Here is a 21,053-nt window from a genome sequence, read left to right as displayed (position 1 = left end):
TTCGTGTGAGAAATGGTAATATACAGGATGTGCACGTACGGCCACATCGTTAACTGTCGAAGCTAAGCGGGCGGCTTCCGGATCTCCAATATGGGTTTTAACCGCAATCGGAGGGCTTCCGCGCCTTCTTTAAAGGCGATACCTGCGCACTTGCACGTCAATCGGTGAAATCCGCCACTGGCGGGCCATAAACTCCACGTCCCTAAAACACCTTAGGTTTTAAAACATAAACCAGCTTCACTGGTTATAAAATGTTTTAAAATTACATAATGTTATCTGAGGGAAAACCGCTATTTCAAAAATAAAATTAATTTAATAAAAATAGTAATAAATATAAACTCTCCACGAATGACTTTTTGAGATGGCATTTTTTGGAATAACGAAGGGAAAAAACTCAAAAAAAAATTGCAAGATGAATCTCTAAGCGTATACGGTTTAGCAAACCAACCAGCAGAAGTTCTAACAAAATGTGACGGTATCTGATGCCAAAATTTGCTCTTTTTATACTAAGTGAAGAGGACGTACACCCATTTGATGAAAAATATCTGGGGCCCATGTCCTGTACTGTGTATTAAACTAGGTTAGAATACGGCGCGAAGAGTAGTAACGGGGTTCACCCTGTGCACATACTGAATCGGTAGAGTGATCACGTACACATACGAAATCGGTAAAGTGAATCCGTTACTGAGCGGGAGCAAGTTCTACCACCACGTTACCAAAATTCAGACGGACTGTTACTCGGTGTACTGGGCCGATACTCTCAACCACACCAACAGGAATACTGAGTTTCCTGCTAGTGAGTTGCAAGGATCGGGCTTTCGTAGCCTCTTTTGCAATAACAACCACAATTGTGAACAACACAACATACCGCTTATGAATAGAAAAAAAAAGTAGTTTATTCAGTAACAAACAGCCAAACAACCCGGGTTATAACAGTTGGTGTTCTGGTTATAAAAATTGTACCGAAGATCAAACAGCTTATTGTTTAGTACCGAAAGGTAGTGTCGTAAAGTCGGGAAGCAGCATGCGTTTGTCGTAAACCATTTTCAGCTTCTTGAACAAGCGAACCGTGTTGATTTCTTGGGTCTTGCCATTGCGTTTAATGTATTCAGGATAGATGATCTGAACATGGGATTCCGTCCCGTCCAAAAGGCGCTTCAGTTTTTCAAAGTCCAAGGCCTGTCCAGTCCTGGCAAAGGATTTCGTGACCTCATCAAAGTCCAAGATGTCCTCCGTGTACCCGTTTTGTGTAAGGCCTTTTGCCTACAAATAGTAAGATGTCCTGCATACACTGTAATTACTGTGCATACTGTATAGTATGTGTATACTGTACATACAACTTGGGCATACCTTTAGCTCGATCCGGCCAGTGTCAGTCTCGTAGCTGTACACCTTGAGGCCGCAGGACACGAACTTCATAATGTGACTCTCGCCGGCCTGCAGTTGGTTGTCCCAGTCGCCTAGGATACTACCGGTTTCCGGCACCCAGTCCCCGGGGCGGGTGAGGAAGACAACGGAATCGGTATCATAGTACATCAGCCGGTCACCCAGCCTCTCCATCATGTCCAGCAGGATAAGGCGTGCATTGGCAGTAGTGAACGCAACCAAGGCGACGTTTGTAGCGTTACTTCCTTCATTGTAGTCTTCTCCCTTAGAGTAGGTCACCATGAGGCAGTCCTCGTTGACGGCAAACACATCATGAATTTCAACGGTCTTGGAGCGGATCATGTCCAAATAGTCCTTGGTTTTGTAGACGAATTTGGTCATAGTCATATCGTCCCGCTGTCCTTGCTTGCCCCATAGGTATTTTAGGCAGTTCTTGGCCACATTACGGCGCCAGCATCGTAGATCATGGCTTCCGGATCAAGGTCGATCCCTCACGTTCTTTGACTTGGCGGATAAAGTCATCTTTCTGTTGGTTAGTTTTACACCAGCTAGGCCACCCGCTGGCCTCCATCTTGATTTTCAGAAACTTGTTGATGTACGCAGCATAAACGCCGGCTTCCAAGGTGTCCCAGTGCCATACCTCGTACACTTCCTGCACGGTGTATCCCCGGTCGATAGCGTGGTGGAGCTCCGGGGTGGTCCACACACCTTCGATGCAGCGGTCAGCGTCGCTATGCCGGCAATAGTCGTTGTACTTAGTGTCCGCACACGTACGGCAAAGCGCAAATACCAACTTCTTGTTGATAGTAGCAGGAAGAACAGGGTACAAACACTGCGGTGGTGGTAGTATCTTGCACGACACCAAGCCATAATACTCTTTCACGTCCTTGAAATCCGACAATATAATTGTTGGGTGGCCGATAGGGTACGTCTTGGTCTTGTTGACGAAAGGGTATAAGCTGACAACGTCGAAGTGCATAATCATTTCCCCCGGCTTCACTGCGTAGTATAAGCGACTGGCATTAGTACGACCACCTTTAAAGGCGTCCCGGGGATTCAGGGGCTCGCGGAGGTTTTGGCCAGACAAGAAAGTAGCGATGTCCGTATCCTTTCGCTCCCTTTTCCATTCACACTCCCACTTGGTAACTACTGTATACTTCTCATCTTCCAGGTAGCGTACACGGTCCAAGTATTCCTCGTACACTTCACTCATCTTTTTACGAGAGAAAGGGGATCGATCTTCTTCTTCGGTACATTCGGGATGTCCGTGGAATACACAACCGTTATATTCGTACACTGTACGAGTTGCGGCATCATAGCCGTCCACGTAATACGGGCCAATGTGCACTTCCTTGCCATTCCGACCATGCTGAATACGCCCACCCAAGTCACGGTTCAACATTTCTAACCACTGAGTTGCTTGAACACTGGTACGTCGGTTCCGGTGAGGTCCATGGGAGGACAATACAGCTAGTTTCTCAGGTTCCAAATGAAAGGTACGGTAGTAACGGTTGCAGGCAGATGACATGGTGATACTATCCAGCGGGTTTAGATTAGTCAGAGCGACAAAATCATCAACGAACTTCAGGGCACAACGCCGGAGCACGGTGACGTCATTCGAGCAGTAGGCCATGATTTCCGCACGGAAGTCGAACTGCCACCCGCAGGCTTTTGCTTCAGCGTACCACTTTAGAAACTCCTCTTTATCTTTCTTTTTCAGACCGTCAAAAACGTACATTTCCGGTTCGGGCCACGGCAGTACCTTATCCCAGTTTTCAGGTCGATTGAAGTGGTGAGGGAAGTCGCCTTTCTTGACCTCCACTTCTAAACCAACCGCTTTCGGTAAACTGCTGAGTTTCATAGGCATAAAATTTAACGTGTCACGGGAACACATATTCAAGGACCGATAACGCAGTTCCAACAGCTGAGTGCCCCTCTTAATAACTTCCACACCACGCAGCTTATTATCCAAAAGGTGTTTCAAAGGAAATGACCGTCATATCCCCGGAAGTTGTGAGCAATAATCGTAGTGATTGTGTTTCTCCGAAAATAGCCATTCACAAAACTGCTGGGCAACATCTCTTGTCATTGGTTGACCGTCCGCCGGAAATCGAAACTCCGTGCCGTCTTCGTACTGGGCCACTACACATCTCGGTGTATGTCCATTAATTGGATCATTAAATGTCTCGTAATCAAAGAAAATGTATCGCTTTGGTCGCTCTGGTTGATCCGTTGAGGGTGGTAAAGGCTTTGGAAAAGTCTTGATATAACACTTATGTGTGGCTTGAGAAGTCCATTCGCGGCAGACCGTGCAAAACATCTCCCCACACTGGTGCTTTTCATTTGGTCGACGTGTTAAGTTTACAAAGCGTCGGCAGTCTCTACAGTAAAAGATCTGGGAACAAAAGGTTTTCACATTGCGGCGAACAGCTCTGTGAACGTTGAAACATTCTTGGTTGTTGAATGTACGACGACAATCACCACAGTGAACAACGGACCCTTGACGCAGTCACTAGCTGCCCGATAACACAACCGACAGTTTCCATGCATCGATGCCGCTCCTTGTGACTGTAGTACATCGCACTCGGAGCAAAAGTATGACGAGTTAAAATACCGGTGGCAGTGGTTACGAGGTCAAAGTGGTTCTTCTCCAACAAGACAAAGATCTCCAGCATGTTCTTTGTTTTCTCTGGTACACGAGCAATATAGTATTACCGTGATCCGCCGAGATCACCTTTACTTGAAATTCGGGAAAGCACTCGTGTTGTAAAGAGGACAGGTCATTGAGGTCATAGCACCGTCCTAATGGTAAATCAGCTAACTGAATAATCTCTCTGGCGTGGCTGGTCAATTTGTTGATCCCCTTCACTGTACAGATGTTTCCACTGGCTTTTGTACGCTCCTGAACATCGTGCGTCAAACGGTACTTGCCCAAGTACAATGCGGCGGGTAAACAGTAGTTGTTAGGCACACGAACTGTAACAATGGACTTGCTGAAACGCTTAGCATCGCGTGCCACGTGACGGTGTATGCACTTCCAGTTCCCTCCACTTGGCATGATGGTGCGAAAAATGCGGATTGAGAAGGTATCGTCCAGCACCATCCGCCCGGAGTACAGTTGGCCTTGGTACAGACAGCAACAAGGTCATCGACACTGAAGTCCGACAATTTCCGCATCGACAAGTAAATTGGAAATTCTAGCGATGCACAGCCAATGGAAATGGTAACACGGTCAGATGGTTGAAACTGAGCCACGCAGAGATTCAATATGGATTCCAGCAGTAAAGGCAGAAGCAAGACAGTTTCTTCCTGGGAATAAATACGCGGCAGGGCGGCGATCTCCACACGGTACTCGTACTCGGTGCTGTTGAATTTCTTGAACTTGCGCTCTTTGTTCTTAGTCAGGCTGAATAGGGCTGAGAAATCCGGAATATCACTGATTTCTTCCAGTGCCTACAGATATATAATATGTACTACAAGAAGAATGGCTTATTAATTACAAAAACAATTAAGTGACCTGCATTTTGCGTAAATTTTCTTATAATTGTTGTACAAAATCGACTTGTTTGTTTTGCGAAAACAACCAATTGTAAAAAAAAGTTAACTTTTCGGCTTTATTGAGAAAATGTCGGTCTCATTTTAATGTTTTGTTAGCTTACCAGTGGCTTTCCCGAAACTGCATCTGGAATATCAATGTCCATGGCACCATCCGTCGCTTTCCCCGCACCTCCCTGATCAGCGCTCCTTACCACCTAGATCGTTGGAATTTGGTAAGTTCTCAGTATGTTGTGTTATTCCAGTAATGTTTTAACTAGGACAAATGTCTATACACAAGTTGATGCACATCAAAACAACTTTTATTTTAATTAGGCCAAAAGACTGACTCGGCTATTGTTCTAAGTAGGTCAAAAGACTGACTGGCATCGATGATTACTGTTATCAATAGATGAATCAGTATTCTTAGTGTCCGTCACAACAGAATATACTATTCTGGAAAGGCTAGTGGCGTATAAAGCGAAAGGCTGCTGTTTAATAAAAACAATAGTTCTATAGTTTAATTATTTACCAGGACGCAGTGTATGAGCCTACTGATATTTATATATGATATTTTTGTTATAAACTTTTTTTTTGCATTTGTTATCAGCAAATGCTTGTTCCAAGTGGAAAAAAGTAAATCATTATCGAGTTTGCAAATGACTTAAATAAATTAACTATCTTAAATATTTAGCAATCTACAATCTACCAGAAGGTTTTGATTCAGCAAATACTTGTTCAAGTGAAAACGATATTATCGAATTTGATCTTAAATATTTAGCAAGTTTCAGACCGCCAATATTCTAAATGGATCTCGATCGAAGATTATAATTTTATTCGAAGTCTTTATCGCATAAACAACCGCTGACTGGTGGTAAAAAAATGGTTTCCTCTGGTTTTATTTGTTAAAAATAGTTACTTTGTAATAGAGTTATTAAAATTTATAGTAGTTATCAGGTACGATCGTTTCAAGAAGAAATCCAAATAAGTCTGTATTGAAATTTAAGCTGTTCTTATCTACAAAGGTCACTCACCCAATCGTCCCAATCACAAGCCGCGAGTATGGCATCGGTATCCTGACGATCCGCATCGGTGATAACGTACGGTGGCGATGGCGGAAGATTCCATGACCCTTCGTCGAAAATAGCATCAATGTCCATACGATCAACATCCGTGAGCTGGTAATCGTCCATGATGAGCGTCCAAAAATAAGCTTCAACTGCAAGTCAGCCAGAGCGACGCACGGCTTTTAAAAAATTTTGATCGCCAGCGGTGTTGGCTATTGACCTAGTTTGTGTCTGGTCTCATTCAGCTGGACTGGCGATTGACCTAGTTTGTGTCTAGTCTCATTCAGTAGGACTAGCGATTGGCATAGTTTCTGTCAGGTCTCATGTATTGAAACTGGTGATAACCGCCTACCATTCACGGCTATTGGTCGTCACACGTGTTTGAACATGCGCATGGCAACGCATCTTACCCCCTTTCTTTTGTTAATTTTTCCCCACCCCTTTCTTTTTTTTTGGTTGTTTTATAGCATTGAGTTTAGAACATACAGCATTTAACAAATAAAAATTATATTCCACTCCCAAACACGAGCCCGACAAATAGGACAGTAATACATACGCGTAGAACACGTCTCGCAACAGGCTGCGTGACCACAAGGTTGAAAAGAACATTTTATATCAGCATTCAAACAAATAGCACACTGCGGTTTTTGTGAAGGCTCTTTACGCTCAGCGTAGACGGCAGCCGCCGCGGTGGCCACTAGCTCCGATTTGGCAACGGCTTTTGCAATGATTTCCTCCGCATATTGTAATCCTTTTTCCTGTTTCACGAAGCTGCAGTTGTACAGCTCGACACCATGACGCACGTGTTCCTCCCATGGGAATATCCTCCACTTGCCAGTTTTCCAGATAAATGTTACAAGAAAAACACTGGACCCGATCCTTTGGTCCAGTAAAAAAGAATCCCGCTTCGGCCATTTCTCGAGGGTGTTGTTTATATGTCCAGTTGTAAAATGTAGCGAATCTCGCTTTAACATCAGCCATTGGGGAGTGTAACAAAGATCCAACTCTGGGACAATCGGTTGCTTCCATGTCGTGTCGCAGGACAAGGTTTTCATCCCCTTCCCAGTCATGCGCAGTCCACGCACAATATGCACAACCGACTTCGTCGGGAAACTGCTTAAAAAACAGACCGGCTAGTACCAGTCTGGATGGAGCCGTCAAAGGCCATGGCCAACTGACAAAAGACCGAACACGGTTTTCAACAATTGTCATATCTGGTCGCGCCATTTTGAACGAATGAAGTTCATTACACGCTTCGCGAACGTTATATATTGTTGGTATCGCCAGTTGGTACTGGCGATGAGCCATCACTCAGCATTACGTCTAGTATATCTTTTGTCAGCTGGTTGGATTCCGTTATGCGGGTTACGTTGGGTTTAGCGAAGTGGCCACATATTTCTAAAATATTAAAAATCAGTAATAAAATGGTGATGAGAATTCCAAAAATAATAGAAATTATCTCTTTGATTGTAGGTTTATCCATGATTTATTAGTGATTTAATGAATTCGTTGTCTCTTAGTTTTGTGCTCATACGGAAGAATTTATTGATAAATTTGCATACGAATTTATCATTCACTCCTTTATGATTGGTGAATGCCGACATCAGATCCTTATACGAAAAACCGTAGCATCGCAATAATACATAAAACATACAGTACTGACCGCATACGGTGCTGTCGGTGTTTTGTCTTGTAGTATTGGACATAATGACGTAATCATCTCCCATCCATTCTGTAATATTCGACGAATATTCCGCAGGATTACGGCCATAGGAATCAAACGCTTCTAACATGTTTTGACGAACGCAGAAGAAGGCCACCCAGTGCTCACCGGGACTCCCCGTTTTTTGTGTGTTTACGATATATGCACCGGGGTATTGTTTTTCTGGTATATTATCACTAGAAAAAACACCAACAAAAATATCGCGAATTTTGGGATCTGAAAAAAGGGATTTTTCGATTTCTAAATTATTCATGGCGCAAAATCAAAAAGTACTTGTCTATTATTGTTTATTTCAATAATATTATCGTATACTAGCATGGCGATACATACAGCTGCCTCTGGTAATGGTTTGGCAAAACGCATGCTCATATTTAAATTACCTTGCCGAATGAGCGATAAAGCACCACGTCCTGTGTGTCCTCTCGTAAAATCAAAGCCATAAATACAAAATCCACCTAAATTATAATCAGATCTGCCAAAGGGTAGCTCTCCAAAACCTTCGTGAAGGCGCTCCAATGTATCAAAAAGTCCTTCGTACGGCTCCAAACTAGCCCCGTTTTCGAAATCCATATTATATCCCCGAGTTGGAAATATGTGCCCGTCTATTTCTGCATGCAAGTAAGCCAAACTGAAATGATTAAAAGCATACGGCGTCGAAGTATATTCCCCATTGAATGCCCTACTCGGTACCATAGCAAAGAGCATAACCTTGGGTAATTGACCAATAACAAGGTTGGGCCAAGTATGTTGCTGCTGTCCAGCAAACAGAGTGGTTTGCCGCATGGCAACACGTTCAATGTGGTACTTGGCATTTGTTGAAACTAACTGCTTAGTTAAAGCCCCTAGAAAATCGGGCGATGGCTCGTATTTTCAAATTTTTAAACGAGGGTTTTTGATAATTACAGATTTTGGTTTTGATAAATCGCTGTCCGTCACAAAGACTAGACTGTTTTTATTGCGCACTAATTTTATGCTCAACTCGACACCTGGTATCAGTGGTTTGTCCTGTTGGAATAAATCACAATGCAGCTTTCCTGATAATTGCAGTGGGCGGCACGCTCGAAGCCACATTTGTTTTAACTCTGCTCCTTTGCTAAAAAAGATCTTTTCATTGTTAACTTTGGCTTCGTAATATGGATCTTGCTTCCACAGTAATGTATCCATGGCAAACCCAGACAATTGTAATTGTGAAGCCTGCGCTTGCTTAGTGTAGCCTAGAAGATTTTCAATGTACCCCCGCATATGGTACATGGAGCTGCTGTCAGAAATATTACGACCACCCAGAGTGACAATTACCTGTTCAAATAAACTATCGAGAATATTATTTACGGTTGTCAAGCAAGCATCATCCGAGGGCATATCCCCATTAGAGTCAGTTACATACAGATCACAAGAAAGTCGGACATCTGCCAAACTAATAAGTTCAGTTTGACACGGAGCAATGGTAAAAACATAATCTTTAGATGTGTCCGACGGGGCTTGTGTTGGCCCGATATCATAATCGCGGGTATTCCGCCTTTTGGTAAGGGTGGCCGGAAGATAAAATAAATGGCTCTCTAGGAGCATAGAAGGTTCGGAACCGCTTTCAATAAGAGCCATTATAGTTTGTCTTTAAGTGCGTCAATTGCAAGTTGTCGCTTTGTAAGGACTACTTTGCGTCGTTTTCGGCCCTTAATACCCGATCCTTGCTGTTGTTTCAGTTTGTCACTAACATGTTCTACAGCTTTGTCGATTGCCGATTCCACAGCTTTATGTGCCATATTTTTCATATGCGGTTGGGCTTTTGTTATTAAATTGCTTATATGGGGCGCGGCTTTGCTGAAAATACCCATTAGCAAAACCGATAACTTTCCCCCAAAAGCCAGCACCGGTCATGGGGGCACCGCGGTATACCGGCATCCCAAACCCATGTTGCCGGCTAAAGGCTTGTAAATAACGATTTTCATCAAACCTGTGCTCTTGAAGTACGATTTTTTCAGCGTTTCTTGGGTCGAAAATGTAACTTTATTATCGTAATACCGGGATGAAACGATACTTCTGTCCCTAAATCATCTGCGAGTTTTAATTCGATGGTCTGAAAGGTGTGTTTGGCAAGTGGCACATAATGCGGATTTTCGTAAATTAATGTAGTCTCGGTGTGAGAACTGGCGACGGTTGCGATTGTTCGTAGCAACGGTACCATTGCATCACCGACGAACCCGTGCTCAATAATGTCGCAATAAACATGCACAACACGACCCTGTTTGCCCGGTCGTAAGTGGTACGTTTGACCACCGGCACCGGCGTAAAAGTGCTCTTGCAATAGACCCAGCGTCCTCGTATACTCTGATCCCTGAAACGTGAGCTCGGCATCGGGATTTACCACCAGCTGTGCGGAGCTACCAGTCACATCAATATGTCCAAAGATGGTGTCTTTGTCACGCACTAGAAGGTTTATTTTCCGAATTAGTTGATTCTCGTCATTGTATGACTCTTTTTTTAAATACCGACTTTGTCTCGGCGTAGTCGTGGTTTTAACTAGCACTGCCAAACCCTCAGTAAACCTGAGACGCATCGGTGGTAAAATAATTTCGGAAAGACCGACTTCCCAGTTCCCATCAAGATCAATACCTTTGGCTAGCAAAGTTGTAAATTTCCCACAACGATTTGCGGGATAAATATTGTGAGATGCGGAAGAAGGTAGTGTCATATAGAAACTCATTTTAGATCTTCTTTGTTTTCCCAAGAGTCGTAAGCGGGACCGTAACCGTACCAACGTATAAGGTATTGCTGTTTTCCCTTGTACATTCTCTCCCTTAATATACGTGATATACGATGAAACGGTCGCTCGGTCATAATAAATTTTGACAGTTCGCTGTCATGAAAATCTCCATCAATTTTCTCACCTCTTAGGTCCTCTAAAGCGCAGATGTAATGATTCTGTCGTTTTTTAACTTGTACAATTTTAAAAATTTCTTCAGTGTAATTGGTTTTGTATCCCTTTTCGAACGTCTGCTTGCGTTTGCTATACGCACGTGATCCCCAACCTGAAAAATAGGATTTTTTGCCTGTGGCTCTTCTATCATATCTTGACGTATAAAGCGCGCTTCATCCACATCCACTTGACTGGGGGCAAACCCTGTACTAGAGTGAACAGAATTATTATATGATTTTAAAATCTCAGGTAAAATATCGAGGTACTTGTAAGTATTATTCTCTGTCATGTACACGTAAAGACGTTCCTTAATTGTTCGGTTAAATCGCTCTACCATGGCACATTTAACATCGTCGTTCTTTGTTGTAAAAAACCTGATATTGTGATCAGTAAAAAAGTTTTTCAGTTGTTTATTCACAAATTCTTTACCGTTATCGCTTTGACAGCGCAGTGGTCGATCAGCTTCTTTATAAATATTACACAGAGCACGAATAATTTCTTCGGGTTTCTTGGATTTGACGGGCTCGGCCCAGCCGTAGCGAGAAAAACAATCGACACAAGTCAGTAAATACTTAACGTCTTTATTGTCATTCGCAAATTTTTGCATATCTGCCAGGTCAATTTGGTGCTGGTCACCAATATTAAATGATAAAATCTTCCGACGTTTAAATTTCGACCGAAAAGGTTTATGTTGAGTGTAAGCGCTTATACTTTGCAAATACTCTTCCACTTGCTGACGAGAAAATCCATGATTTTGCGCTTCCCGGTACAAACGCTCGATGCCTCCCAGACTACCAGGATTAGAAGCATCTAAATAAATATCGGCCAGTGTTGCCATTATGCGTAGCTGAGCCATCCACCCTTCTGTGTCTTTTGCTTCTTTTTAGGAGGACCAGTAGATTTTGTGGTTTTACGCCTTAATAAGTCATAGCTCTTTTCAACGCCATTCTTGAGGGGGCGTGTTTCCGTTGGTTCTGTATACGTCAACGCATTGGGTGTCGGAGCCGCTGGTAAAGCCTTTGATGGGGCGGGTAAGGACTGTGAAGTCGAAGGGGCCGGTAACTCCAATTGCGGTACCCTGGATGCAATCGCTTTTCTATCGGGAACCTTATACGGAGCCGCTTTTTTGCTGCGTGTAATTGGACCAGAGCTTCGCGGTGCAACCACAACGTCAATCCGGTCTGTAGGTAGCGACACGGGAAGTGGTTCGTATTCGGGAGGTGCATACTCTAATGACCCATCATCAGGAAACTCAACGATGGGTCAGGATGGTAGCTTCTTTTTTGGTTTTTTCCCTTTGGATATTGGCTTGGGGCGTGAACCTTTATACACATGTTTTTCCAGTGTCTCTCTAGGTACGTACTGTGGTACGTATTGTACAACTGGTTCACGTTCGATATACTGCACAACGGGATCGCGCTCGATATGCTGCACAATAGGTTCGCGTTCAATATATTGTATTGTGGGCTCACTTTGGATATATACTGGCTCACTTGGCAGATACTGAATAACCGGAGGTTCGGTCGCTTGTGTTGATCCATCAGTAAGAAGAGGCAAAGCTTGAGTACCATAGTTCCTTTGCGAAGGTCCGTTTGGTTTGTGTTCGTTAACCTCAGATTTAATAACGCGTGGTTCATAGTCTGCAGACTTAGTCTGATACGCGGCACGAGCCAGCAAATCATGAGTCATGGCACTACGAATTTCTTCAGCCTTTTTCCATGATGTGGCTTTGCTCTTGCCGGGCGCAGAAAATTCGGATTCAGGTACAAGAACGTAGGTCTTCATTTTGTTATAAATGATGCAACTACTGTTCCTAGAATTGGAAGTAAAGCAGCTAAGAATCCTCCTTTTTGCGCTAAAATTGTTCGCTTTTTAACGTGTGAAAGTTTTCTGTCGGCTAAACGCTTAATTATCGGTGCAAAACGTCGTGCTCTGGCTAAATCAACTTTACTCAAAGCCGTTGGTTGCTTCACCAAATTTAAACAAGCTTCTTCAATTGCTAAAATTTGTTTTTTAGAAGCAACCTGTAAAAAATATCTACGCTGTCGTGGATTCATAATTTCCAAAGCGCGTAGTACGCTGAGAACGTCTTCTGGATTCATTTTTCCACATATATTTTCCGGTAGTCAAATATGTTTGACTGTAGCCTTAGCTTGTCTGGTGTATCAGGACGGAGATTTATTACCAAATAACCAAAAGGTTCCTTTATAGCCTTTTTGTATGCATCAGGTAAATGCGGCATTCCTAGCTGGCGAGAAAGTAGGTTAATTTGTTGTACATCGCGTACAGATTTAAATAAAATTAAATATTGTGAGTTAAGAGAGATATCTCTCATGCTTTTACCTTGTTTGTATAAATGTTGCGATATAAAGATCACAGAAACATTTTTATGATGTACATCTCTGGTAAATATTGTTGAGCATTTTGGATTTTTTGATATTTCTTCCTTGAGATCATCAAGAATCAGCAGCGTAGGCGCATTTCTATCGAAAAAATTCTCATCTTCCAAAATTTTATCCATTCCCGGCAGCAATTCGATGGACTTATCAAAATTACTGAATGCCTCTTGCCATGTACCGTACGCATATACTATACGTATGGGCGCGGGTGTGAAATTATTGGGAATACTCCGTAAAAGTTGAATCGTAAATGTCGATTTTCCGGACATAGTTGGACCAGAAATATAAAGCGAACAAGGAGTTTTAAATCTGAAATCAAAAGTCACCTTTTCCATTTTAAAAAAACTCCGTTTTCAAACCGCTATTTGTATGCTTTATCTATGAGAAATTTTTTTTCAAGTAACTCCTGATTTTGACTTTGAAAAATTCCGCTATTGATTCAGATTCTGGAGTTTTCAGTTGAAGAACCTAGGAGTTTTATTATGAATTCAAAAACTTCTCGAATTTGCTCCGAAGAAGTACAACCAAGGACTACACAGCTACCGGTATGGAAAATATGAATGGTGGCGTACGAAAGCCTTAATTTTAGTGCTGGAAACAGCTCTGGTTCTAATAGACGTTGCACGGAGAAGTTTTTAGCTTTCTCGTAAAGCCTTACCAAGTTAACGTTGTGTGTATGTTTGTACGTGCAAACGGTATTTGCGACACTGCTGTCCTTAATGTTTAACTCTATGCCTTGAGTATAAAGCATTATTTGATAACATTTTAGAAGTGAATACGACCCTGTAATACTTTTAGCACCGTTTATTATAGCCTTACCATTAGGGAATAATTGACAGAACGTTTTGTTTTGTAAACTTAAAGTGACAGCATTAAATCCTTTAACGGACTTTGTATTAAGCGGAAATGATTTCCAAACTTTCTCCAAACAAATCGCTTTGTCGAATTGGACGGAAAGAATGACGTTACGGATATCCATGGCTACGAGCATTAATTGCGACAGTGTCAACTTGGAACCTTCAGATACCTTTCAAGTTAAGACTGTCACAAATAATGGCTTCTTAGCCTTTTTTCTTTTCACAACAAACAGAACAGAGTAAATGCTAAGTAAGATGTGCTAATAAAAATTGAAGCATCCAGTCAGACAACAATATCCCGTCCCCAGTGCTGGATGTATATTTCCTCCATGAGATTGATGAATCCCTGCTACGGTAGTTGAATGGTGCGCCGAGCTTGAGAGAAACGAATCATGCGTCCGTATTTCGGGTGGATGCTGACAGTAACATCCACACAGCCCTGACCCGGCAGAGAAAACTTTTCAGCACCCTTGTCGATAATGGCCCGGTACATACAATCCTGCAGTGTCCCGTTCCTAATCATCCCCAACAAACAGTTGATATCGGCATACGCCAGGCGAACTCCTTTGTCCATGGCCTTCTTCAGCCCAGAACCGTCCGGTTTGGCATCGAACACTAGAAAGAAGCAAACATCCTTCGGGTTCCAAAACATACTAACTACAGCGTTGATTTTGTAGATAGTAAAATCCTCATGCACCCCCAAAACTTCCAAAGCCCGTACTGAAGCCATTTTGATGTCAACAGGAGAGCGGTCGACATCAAACTAAATGTTCTTTGAAATGTAGTTACGCTTGAAGACTTACGATGTTGAAATTCCACTGGCGAAAAAATTCGACTGGCGATGGAGCGCCAGTGACGTCATAGACGCTGTATTTGGACAGTGTATCGATGTACTTCGTTTCTAAGCGGTAAAGCAAAGCCTCGTCCTGTGCAGTTTTCCACACGTCACCATTCGTTTGGTCGTTGGCAAGCGAAACAATGGCCGAGGCGCATTCGTGACGGAATTCCAAGGGTTACGGATGACAATTAAAGTTCTGAATGGATGCCAGTGAACGCCGTAAATCATCCCACTTTAGATCCCTCAATAAAGTAATTCCTTTTTTGGGAATTCTCGCGCGACTATCAGAATTCGCGTCGGTACTTGTGAAACGGTCGATTTGAATGACAATGACCCCGTTAACAGTTATGCGTTTCGCCAATAAGCCATTACCGAAATCCTTCGTGAACGAGGATTTGTTGTGACAACGATCACCGTCAACAGAAACAGGTATGTTGTACGAATAATCACGTACAAAACTGAGAATCTGCAAAAATTCCGCGATCAAAAGTGACAAAGACTTCTTGTAACAACGAAAGCCGATGATTTGAATTTCTCCAGAATATAAAAACTTTAAATGGAACGATCCAGAAGAGTAGTATTCCCGTTGCGCTGGAGTAAAAGTAAATTCCGAAAGGTCGAAATACATTCTGAAAGCGCAGTGCCGAAACACTGACTGTCGACAGAAACTATCTTGTGGAGAATTCGTAATAACTGAAGAAAACGTGGTCATCGCCAGTTTGGATTACCCATTGTCAAATGAGAGAGAATGTGGGTCAGCACCAGTTTGGATTAGCTAAGAACAAAGAATCTAGGTCAGCGCCAGTTTGGATTACCCATTGTAAAATGAGGGAGGCCGAGACAGAATGCGGGTCAGCGCCAGTTTGATTTCTGAAAACGACGTGGTCTATCTTAGCTGGCTGGAATAGGAATTCGTTCGCAATTCTGAACGCCATGGATCAGTACAAAGGTTGTTTATTAGGCGCTTTGATTGGAGAATGCATCGGCACACCCCTGAGACGACCTACCTCCTGCCACATGAACTTGGCGGGAGTGCGGAGCAAGGTCTCGACTTACTGGGAGAAATTCCTAATAACGCACGCTTACGCCAAGTCTCTACTGGATACCGGCTTCTTTTCTTTGGAGAATGCCGCAAGGCGATGTAGCCAAACCTTTTACCACAACTACACTAAACGCCGAGCTTTTGGTGAACTGACCACCATTATTGCCAGTTGGAAACATTCTCCCCCAAAAGACTGGACCGCTGCGGCTACGACAGTCCGTAACCGAGGCACAGAGTGTGACGCTGCCACTTGGATAACGGCGTTTCCCTTGTACTTTTACAATCGTACGGAGCAGATGAGTTTCTCTGTAGACCGTGTAGCCCGGCTCACCCACTCTTCCAATGACGCCGCCGCTGGGGCACAGCTGCAGGCCTACGCCATCAGTCTGGTTCTAAAGAATAAAAAGATAAAGGAGCTTGAGTTTCTCTCCGCTCTTGTTGACTAAAGCAATAAATCTCTCCCCGATTCTGTACGTCAGAAATTTTATACACGTATGATGATGGTGCTGGACTACGCGCAACGCGCTGAACCAAAGGAAAAACTGTTCAAAGCCATTGGCGTCGGTACCAGCCCTTTGGACGTAGTTCCGGTTGCCATTTACTGTGCTGCTATTGGTCGCCGCAGCGGTTGCCCCTTTGAGGCCACCCTTCATGCGGCAATGTTAACCGGAGGATGCACTGATGCCATTGGGACCATGGCTTGTGCCATTGCAGGAGCCTGGTCCGGATTCTCAGGTATACCTGACGAAATGGTGGGCATGTGGGATGGATAGGAGCAGATGTATACCTTAGACGAAGAACTGTACAAGTACGTTTCCACACTGCACGGCCCCAACGGACCACTCAGCACTTTTGAAAACTGGCCACACCTCCTGCCTTCTGCCGGCGCCATGGCAAGAACGGGACTGTACTACACCGGATCTGATGATACAGTTAAATGTCATTACTGTCGGTTTACAATGAGCAACTGGACACCGGGAGATCCGTACAATGACCATCAGAAATTTAACCGAAATTGTATTTTTGTCAAAGACTGTACTGCTACTCCTGCGCATGTTCATGCGGCCTGATTTGTTTTGATTAAACTTTATTCGTTGTTATTCGGTGAAACAAAATAAAAGAGGGTGGGGAAAAATAAACAAAAGAAAGGGGGTAAAGTACGGTTCGGCCGGTCTCGGTTCGGTTCTGACCGGTTCGGTTCTGGCGGTTCGGTTCTGAACGGTTCGGTTCCAACCAATCAGAGAATGGGGCGTGTCCGACCAATCAGAGAATGGGGCGTGTCTGACCAATCAGAGAGGGGCGGGGGCGTGTCTGACCATTCAGAGTGTCAGTCAGATCAGCGCTAAAATGTGCGCCAAAAGCAGTCACTTCAGCGGGTACACTACTTTGGTCAATTGGACCTGATTTCTTTGCATTTTCATACGGCTGTAAATGCATTAGCTTTTCGGTTCTTCTTGAAGAGTTTTTAGTTTGAGCAATTAACAACTCCAGCATTTTACTTTAATTTTCGATTTGTGCTTTGTTCTGTTCCGTTGCGATTTTGTTCTGTTCAACTAACAGCTGAACTGCTGATTCTAGGGAAGCACTGGAACACACGGACAAAGCAGGACTTCCACCACGAGGTGAGACTGCACCATGACCGACCGCACCTGGATGAGCATTACCATTACTATTGACATTTTGAGGCGGAACATTTTGTTCTGGATGCGCATTACCACGTGCAATATCCCGACTCTCGACACGTAATGCATTTTGCGAAATAAAAATCGGACGCACAGGAACCTGTGGTTGCAACTGCAGATGAACCGGGGCAAGTGGGACAGCTGAATTATTTATCAATACCGAACCCTGTGGCGGGTGCACTTGCTGATACGGCTGGGATACATTCAACCCGGAAGGGCCAAAATTCTGCCCGTCATATTGCGACATACGCGGAGGCGCTCGGACTTCACCCGTACCGACAGGTACTTCCGGTTGATAAACTGCTTGTCCACCACCATAGCGTACATTCTGATTTCTGTAGTGCATTAATTCCTGTTGAAAACCAGCAAATTCTGTCTGCATATTTTTGACCGTTTGATCGCTTTCGCGCAGAGCCGTGTTCAGCTGATTATTTTCTCACACTCAACTGAGTGACTTCTTCCTGTTTTTCATAAGCCGCAGCTTGCGCTTTTTCCTTAGCCGTATTTGCCGTATCACAGGCCGTGCATTTCTTATTTTTAGCAGCAGTATAATCTTTCTGCGCCTTTTCTTTAGCTTGCTTTTCATTTGTATAATCAACTTTCAGCTGCGCTATTTGTGCTTGTAATGCTTCTTCATTATCTTTACAGGTTGTTGACAACACTGTACGCGCTGATTGATGCATAAAATCATTTTGGGAGCGACAAATCGCTAACTCTTCTTCCAGTTTGGATACCCGTTCCGATTCTGGTACAAATTTCTGCTTTAATTCCTGCAGCTCATCCCAAAATTTCTTACGCTGCACAGCCATATCATTATAATTTGTCGTCGTTTTCGCATTATTATATTTCTCATTTTTCAGTTCATTCTGAACCTGATCGAGCTGATCCTTCAAGGACGATACTTCATTTTTTAACACAGCGCTAGACTGAGTACTTTGAGACTGTGCCAGCTCGGAGCTGCGAAACTCATCCAGTTCTCCTCTGGCATCTTCCAGGTAAGTTTCCATTCTGCGATTAACATCTCTTAACAAATCTCGTTCTTTGTAATCTCGTTCTCGTCCAGTTCACCCTTTAAATCATTCATATTATCCCGGTATGTCATTAAATTTCTTTCGTTTGACCAAACTTTCTCATTTAAACGAAATATTTCTTCTCCCGCTTCGTTTAGCTTAACGCGCGTTTCGTTGTACTTTGCACGAAAAAAATTTTTATCTTCTTGTTCTTTTTCCAGATCAGTATTCAACTGCCGGATCTGACCCATGGACTGAACACTGCTGTTAAAAGAGCCGATCAGTCTGCGAATACTTTTAAACACCGTGCCGGTTGACTGCCGTGCTACAAGGGCAACATCATTATCCGTTTTTGTCGCCTCAAGTGCTTTATCAACCTGCGCCACTTTTTCCATAAAAGCGTTATCGGGAGGAGCGAAACCTGTTTCTGCCAGAATTTTCCTCAAATACGACTGCGAAGGATGAACTACCATCACTTCCGACTCTACCGTAATATTGCCGCTTATAGCCAGATCTTCGTTGAACGACTGATCAAGTTCAAAATTCATCTGATTGTGTTCCGGTGAAACAGCCGCTGACAGGAAGTTTTCTTCATCGGATATCGGCGACTGTGCCGTCGATTCTCTTCTTGTAATTTTCGAAAAATCTATTGGCTTTGCGCCTTCTGAAACCACTTCACGCTGATCATCCACCTGAATTAGCTGCTCAACCGGGATGTCAGCTTCCTGTACTGACTTACTTCCAGTCGCCTCTGTCTGTGCGTTTACATTCGACAAGTCCTGCGTACTTCGCGTCTGACGAGTCGGTTCTGGAAGCTGCGGCTGCCCGCTTGCAGATACTGCTGCTCTTCGCTCTTCCATTTTCTTTTTATACTCGGGCAACTGTTGATGTGCCCGCTTAACCGCTTCCTGAAATTCTTCTTCGGAAATATCTAGATATACTTCCGGTATGCACTGTTCCGACTCTACCCAACCACAGTAGTAGAACGGTGCTCTAGGTTAAGGGTTTGCAAACTGTCCGATTTCCTGGTAGTCAACCCAGGTTCTTCCGCAAAAAGCTTTTGGTTGGCTGGGAGGTTCAACTCCCAACGCCTCGTACATCAGTCCCAGAGGAATTACTTTCGCATTAAATTTAAATTTTTTCTGCTGTGATACCGCCTCACATGGGCCTAATATCACTCGCTTCGGGTCAATTGTGACCAGCTGCGTTGTTTTCGCGTTCATTGTATCCGACATTATGTAGCTGTATTTGGTCGTTAACCTTTGCGGTTAATCTACCCAAGTAAACTACTTTTATTTTATTTGTATTCTGGCTGTTGTGCCAAAATACAGCAGCGCTTTTGCCGCCTTATATCCGCTCCCGATTCTCCTTTTAGGTTTGAAACGGTATGCAGTATAATTCCCTATAATTGTTTACTGTAGGAAACCTTTGCGGTCTCAACTACGGTTTAAATCTTAATTTTCCCTACTGCTACAGGTCAGTCACCGACTACCTGTTTTGTTTACGTTTTAGCCGTCAGTCACTGCTGGCTGCTGATTTGGCTACCGATTTCGGCTGCCTTTTGTTTGCACTGCTGAAGATTTTATCTAGGCTGGCCAATTACAATGGCTTTAGCCCTGATGCAATCTACAGCTACTGACTGACTGCAGGCCAGGCACACTGACACTGCGATTATACTTTATTCACCGCGGTTACTGCTTTGCGCAGCTAACCCGGAAATTACCCACAATTTGTGCGATTTATTCGCCAACACAGTCGACCTTTAAGGTTTCGACTGCTGTTTTACTGCTGACTTCGGTCCGATTTTAATTATAATTTATATGGCGAGGAAGCTCAGCCAATTATTGGGCGAGGAAGCTCAGCCCGGGGAGGAAGCTCACCCAATAAAAAAAACCCTAGGTCAGATCAGGAACGCTGACCTCCTTCGGCGTACCATACGGTTCAACGCCTTTCTACAGACCATTCACACACATTCACTCGCAAAATACCATCCACGATTTTTACTGTAACATCGGGAAAAATTACGAACCATCGGTGGGCGCCATGTCGTATTATGCGACTGCCAACGGTACTAAGAAGTACGCGATTGACTAACGACTCTCCGGACGGGATTGTCGTAGTCACTATCCCTGCCTTGCTCAGTGGGTAGAACAACTCCCAAATCAATCAATCAATCAATTGATCACAGAAGATGCTTTACTTCGCTAACACACAATCATATGCACAACACAGGAAAGTTAAAAGTAAGTTGCCAGTCTAGAGTGATCCAGACTGACTACGTTAAACACAGGAAGCAGGATCTTATATAGACTTCTAGGAGCACGAGATACATCGCTATCAAGATGAGAACAGACGAATCACAGATAGCGATAAGGAACAACCGCAGTGACGTAGGAGAAAGGCGTACAGTAATTACATTAATAAGGATTACGTACGGATGTGTGTAGCTCCCACACGTCAGTGTTGTCACAAGAAAAACCACCCGGTAGCTTTTCCCAACCGAGTACTCCACGGAGCCGAGAAGAGCTACGGAGTCACCGAATGGGAATGCTTAGCCGTAGTTTGGGCCGTCCAGAAATTCAAACACTTCATCGACCATGG

The 21,053-nt window shown here is 43.7% G+C and overlaps 1 protein-coding gene across 1 annotated transcript; it reads right to left on the bottom strand.

Moving 5' to 3' along the window:
* Positions 1 to 1,849: 1,849 nt before the first annotated feature.
* Positions 1,850 to 11,462, bottom strand: LOC129601230 (uncharacterized). The gene is made up of 5 exons (XM_055499984.1): positions 11,336 to 11,462; positions 5,955 to 6,139; positions 4,710 to 4,839; positions 4,102 to 4,362; positions 1,850 to 3,210 (listed from the first exon to the last, which is right to left on the bottom strand). The coding sequence occupies exons 1-5, from the start codon at positions 11,460 to 11,462 to the stop codon at positions 1,850 to 1,852; spliced, it is 2,064 nt and encodes a 687-aa protein (XP_055355959.1).
* Between the last annotated feature and the right edge of the window lie 9,591 nt (positions 11,463 to 21,053).

Source organism: Paramacrobiotus metropolitanus, unplaced genomic scaffold (assembly GCF_019649055.1).
Source record: "Paramacrobiotus metropolitanus isolate TYO unplaced genomic scaffold, Prichtersi_v1.0 Parri_scaffold0000221, whole genome shotgun sequence".
Classification (NCBI taxonomy): domain Eukaryota; kingdom Metazoa; phylum Tardigrada; class Eutardigrada; order Parachela; family Macrobiotidae; genus Paramacrobiotus; species Paramacrobiotus metropolitanus.
The sequence above is the reverse complement of the archived record's forward strand: the minus strand, read 5'-3'. Positions and strand labels throughout refer to the sequence as shown.

What these genes read in the sequence shown, in the direction of transcription:
- LOC129601230 (XM_055499984.1), bottom strand. Translation starts at nt 11,462, where the DNA reads ATGGCAACACTGGCCGATATTTATTTAGATGCTTCTAATCCTGGTAGT. An exon ending in AGTGGAAGAGTATTTGCAAA is followed by an intron (nt 6,140 to 11,335) that starts GTATAAGCGCTT and finishes GCTGACTTGCAG; the next exon opens with TTGAAGCTTATTTTTGGACG. An exon ending in GGTGATCTCGGCGGATCACG is followed by an intron (nt 3,211 to 4,101) that starts GTAATACTATAT and finishes CGGTTGGTTTAG; the next exon opens with AAGTGGAGGTCAAGAAAGGC.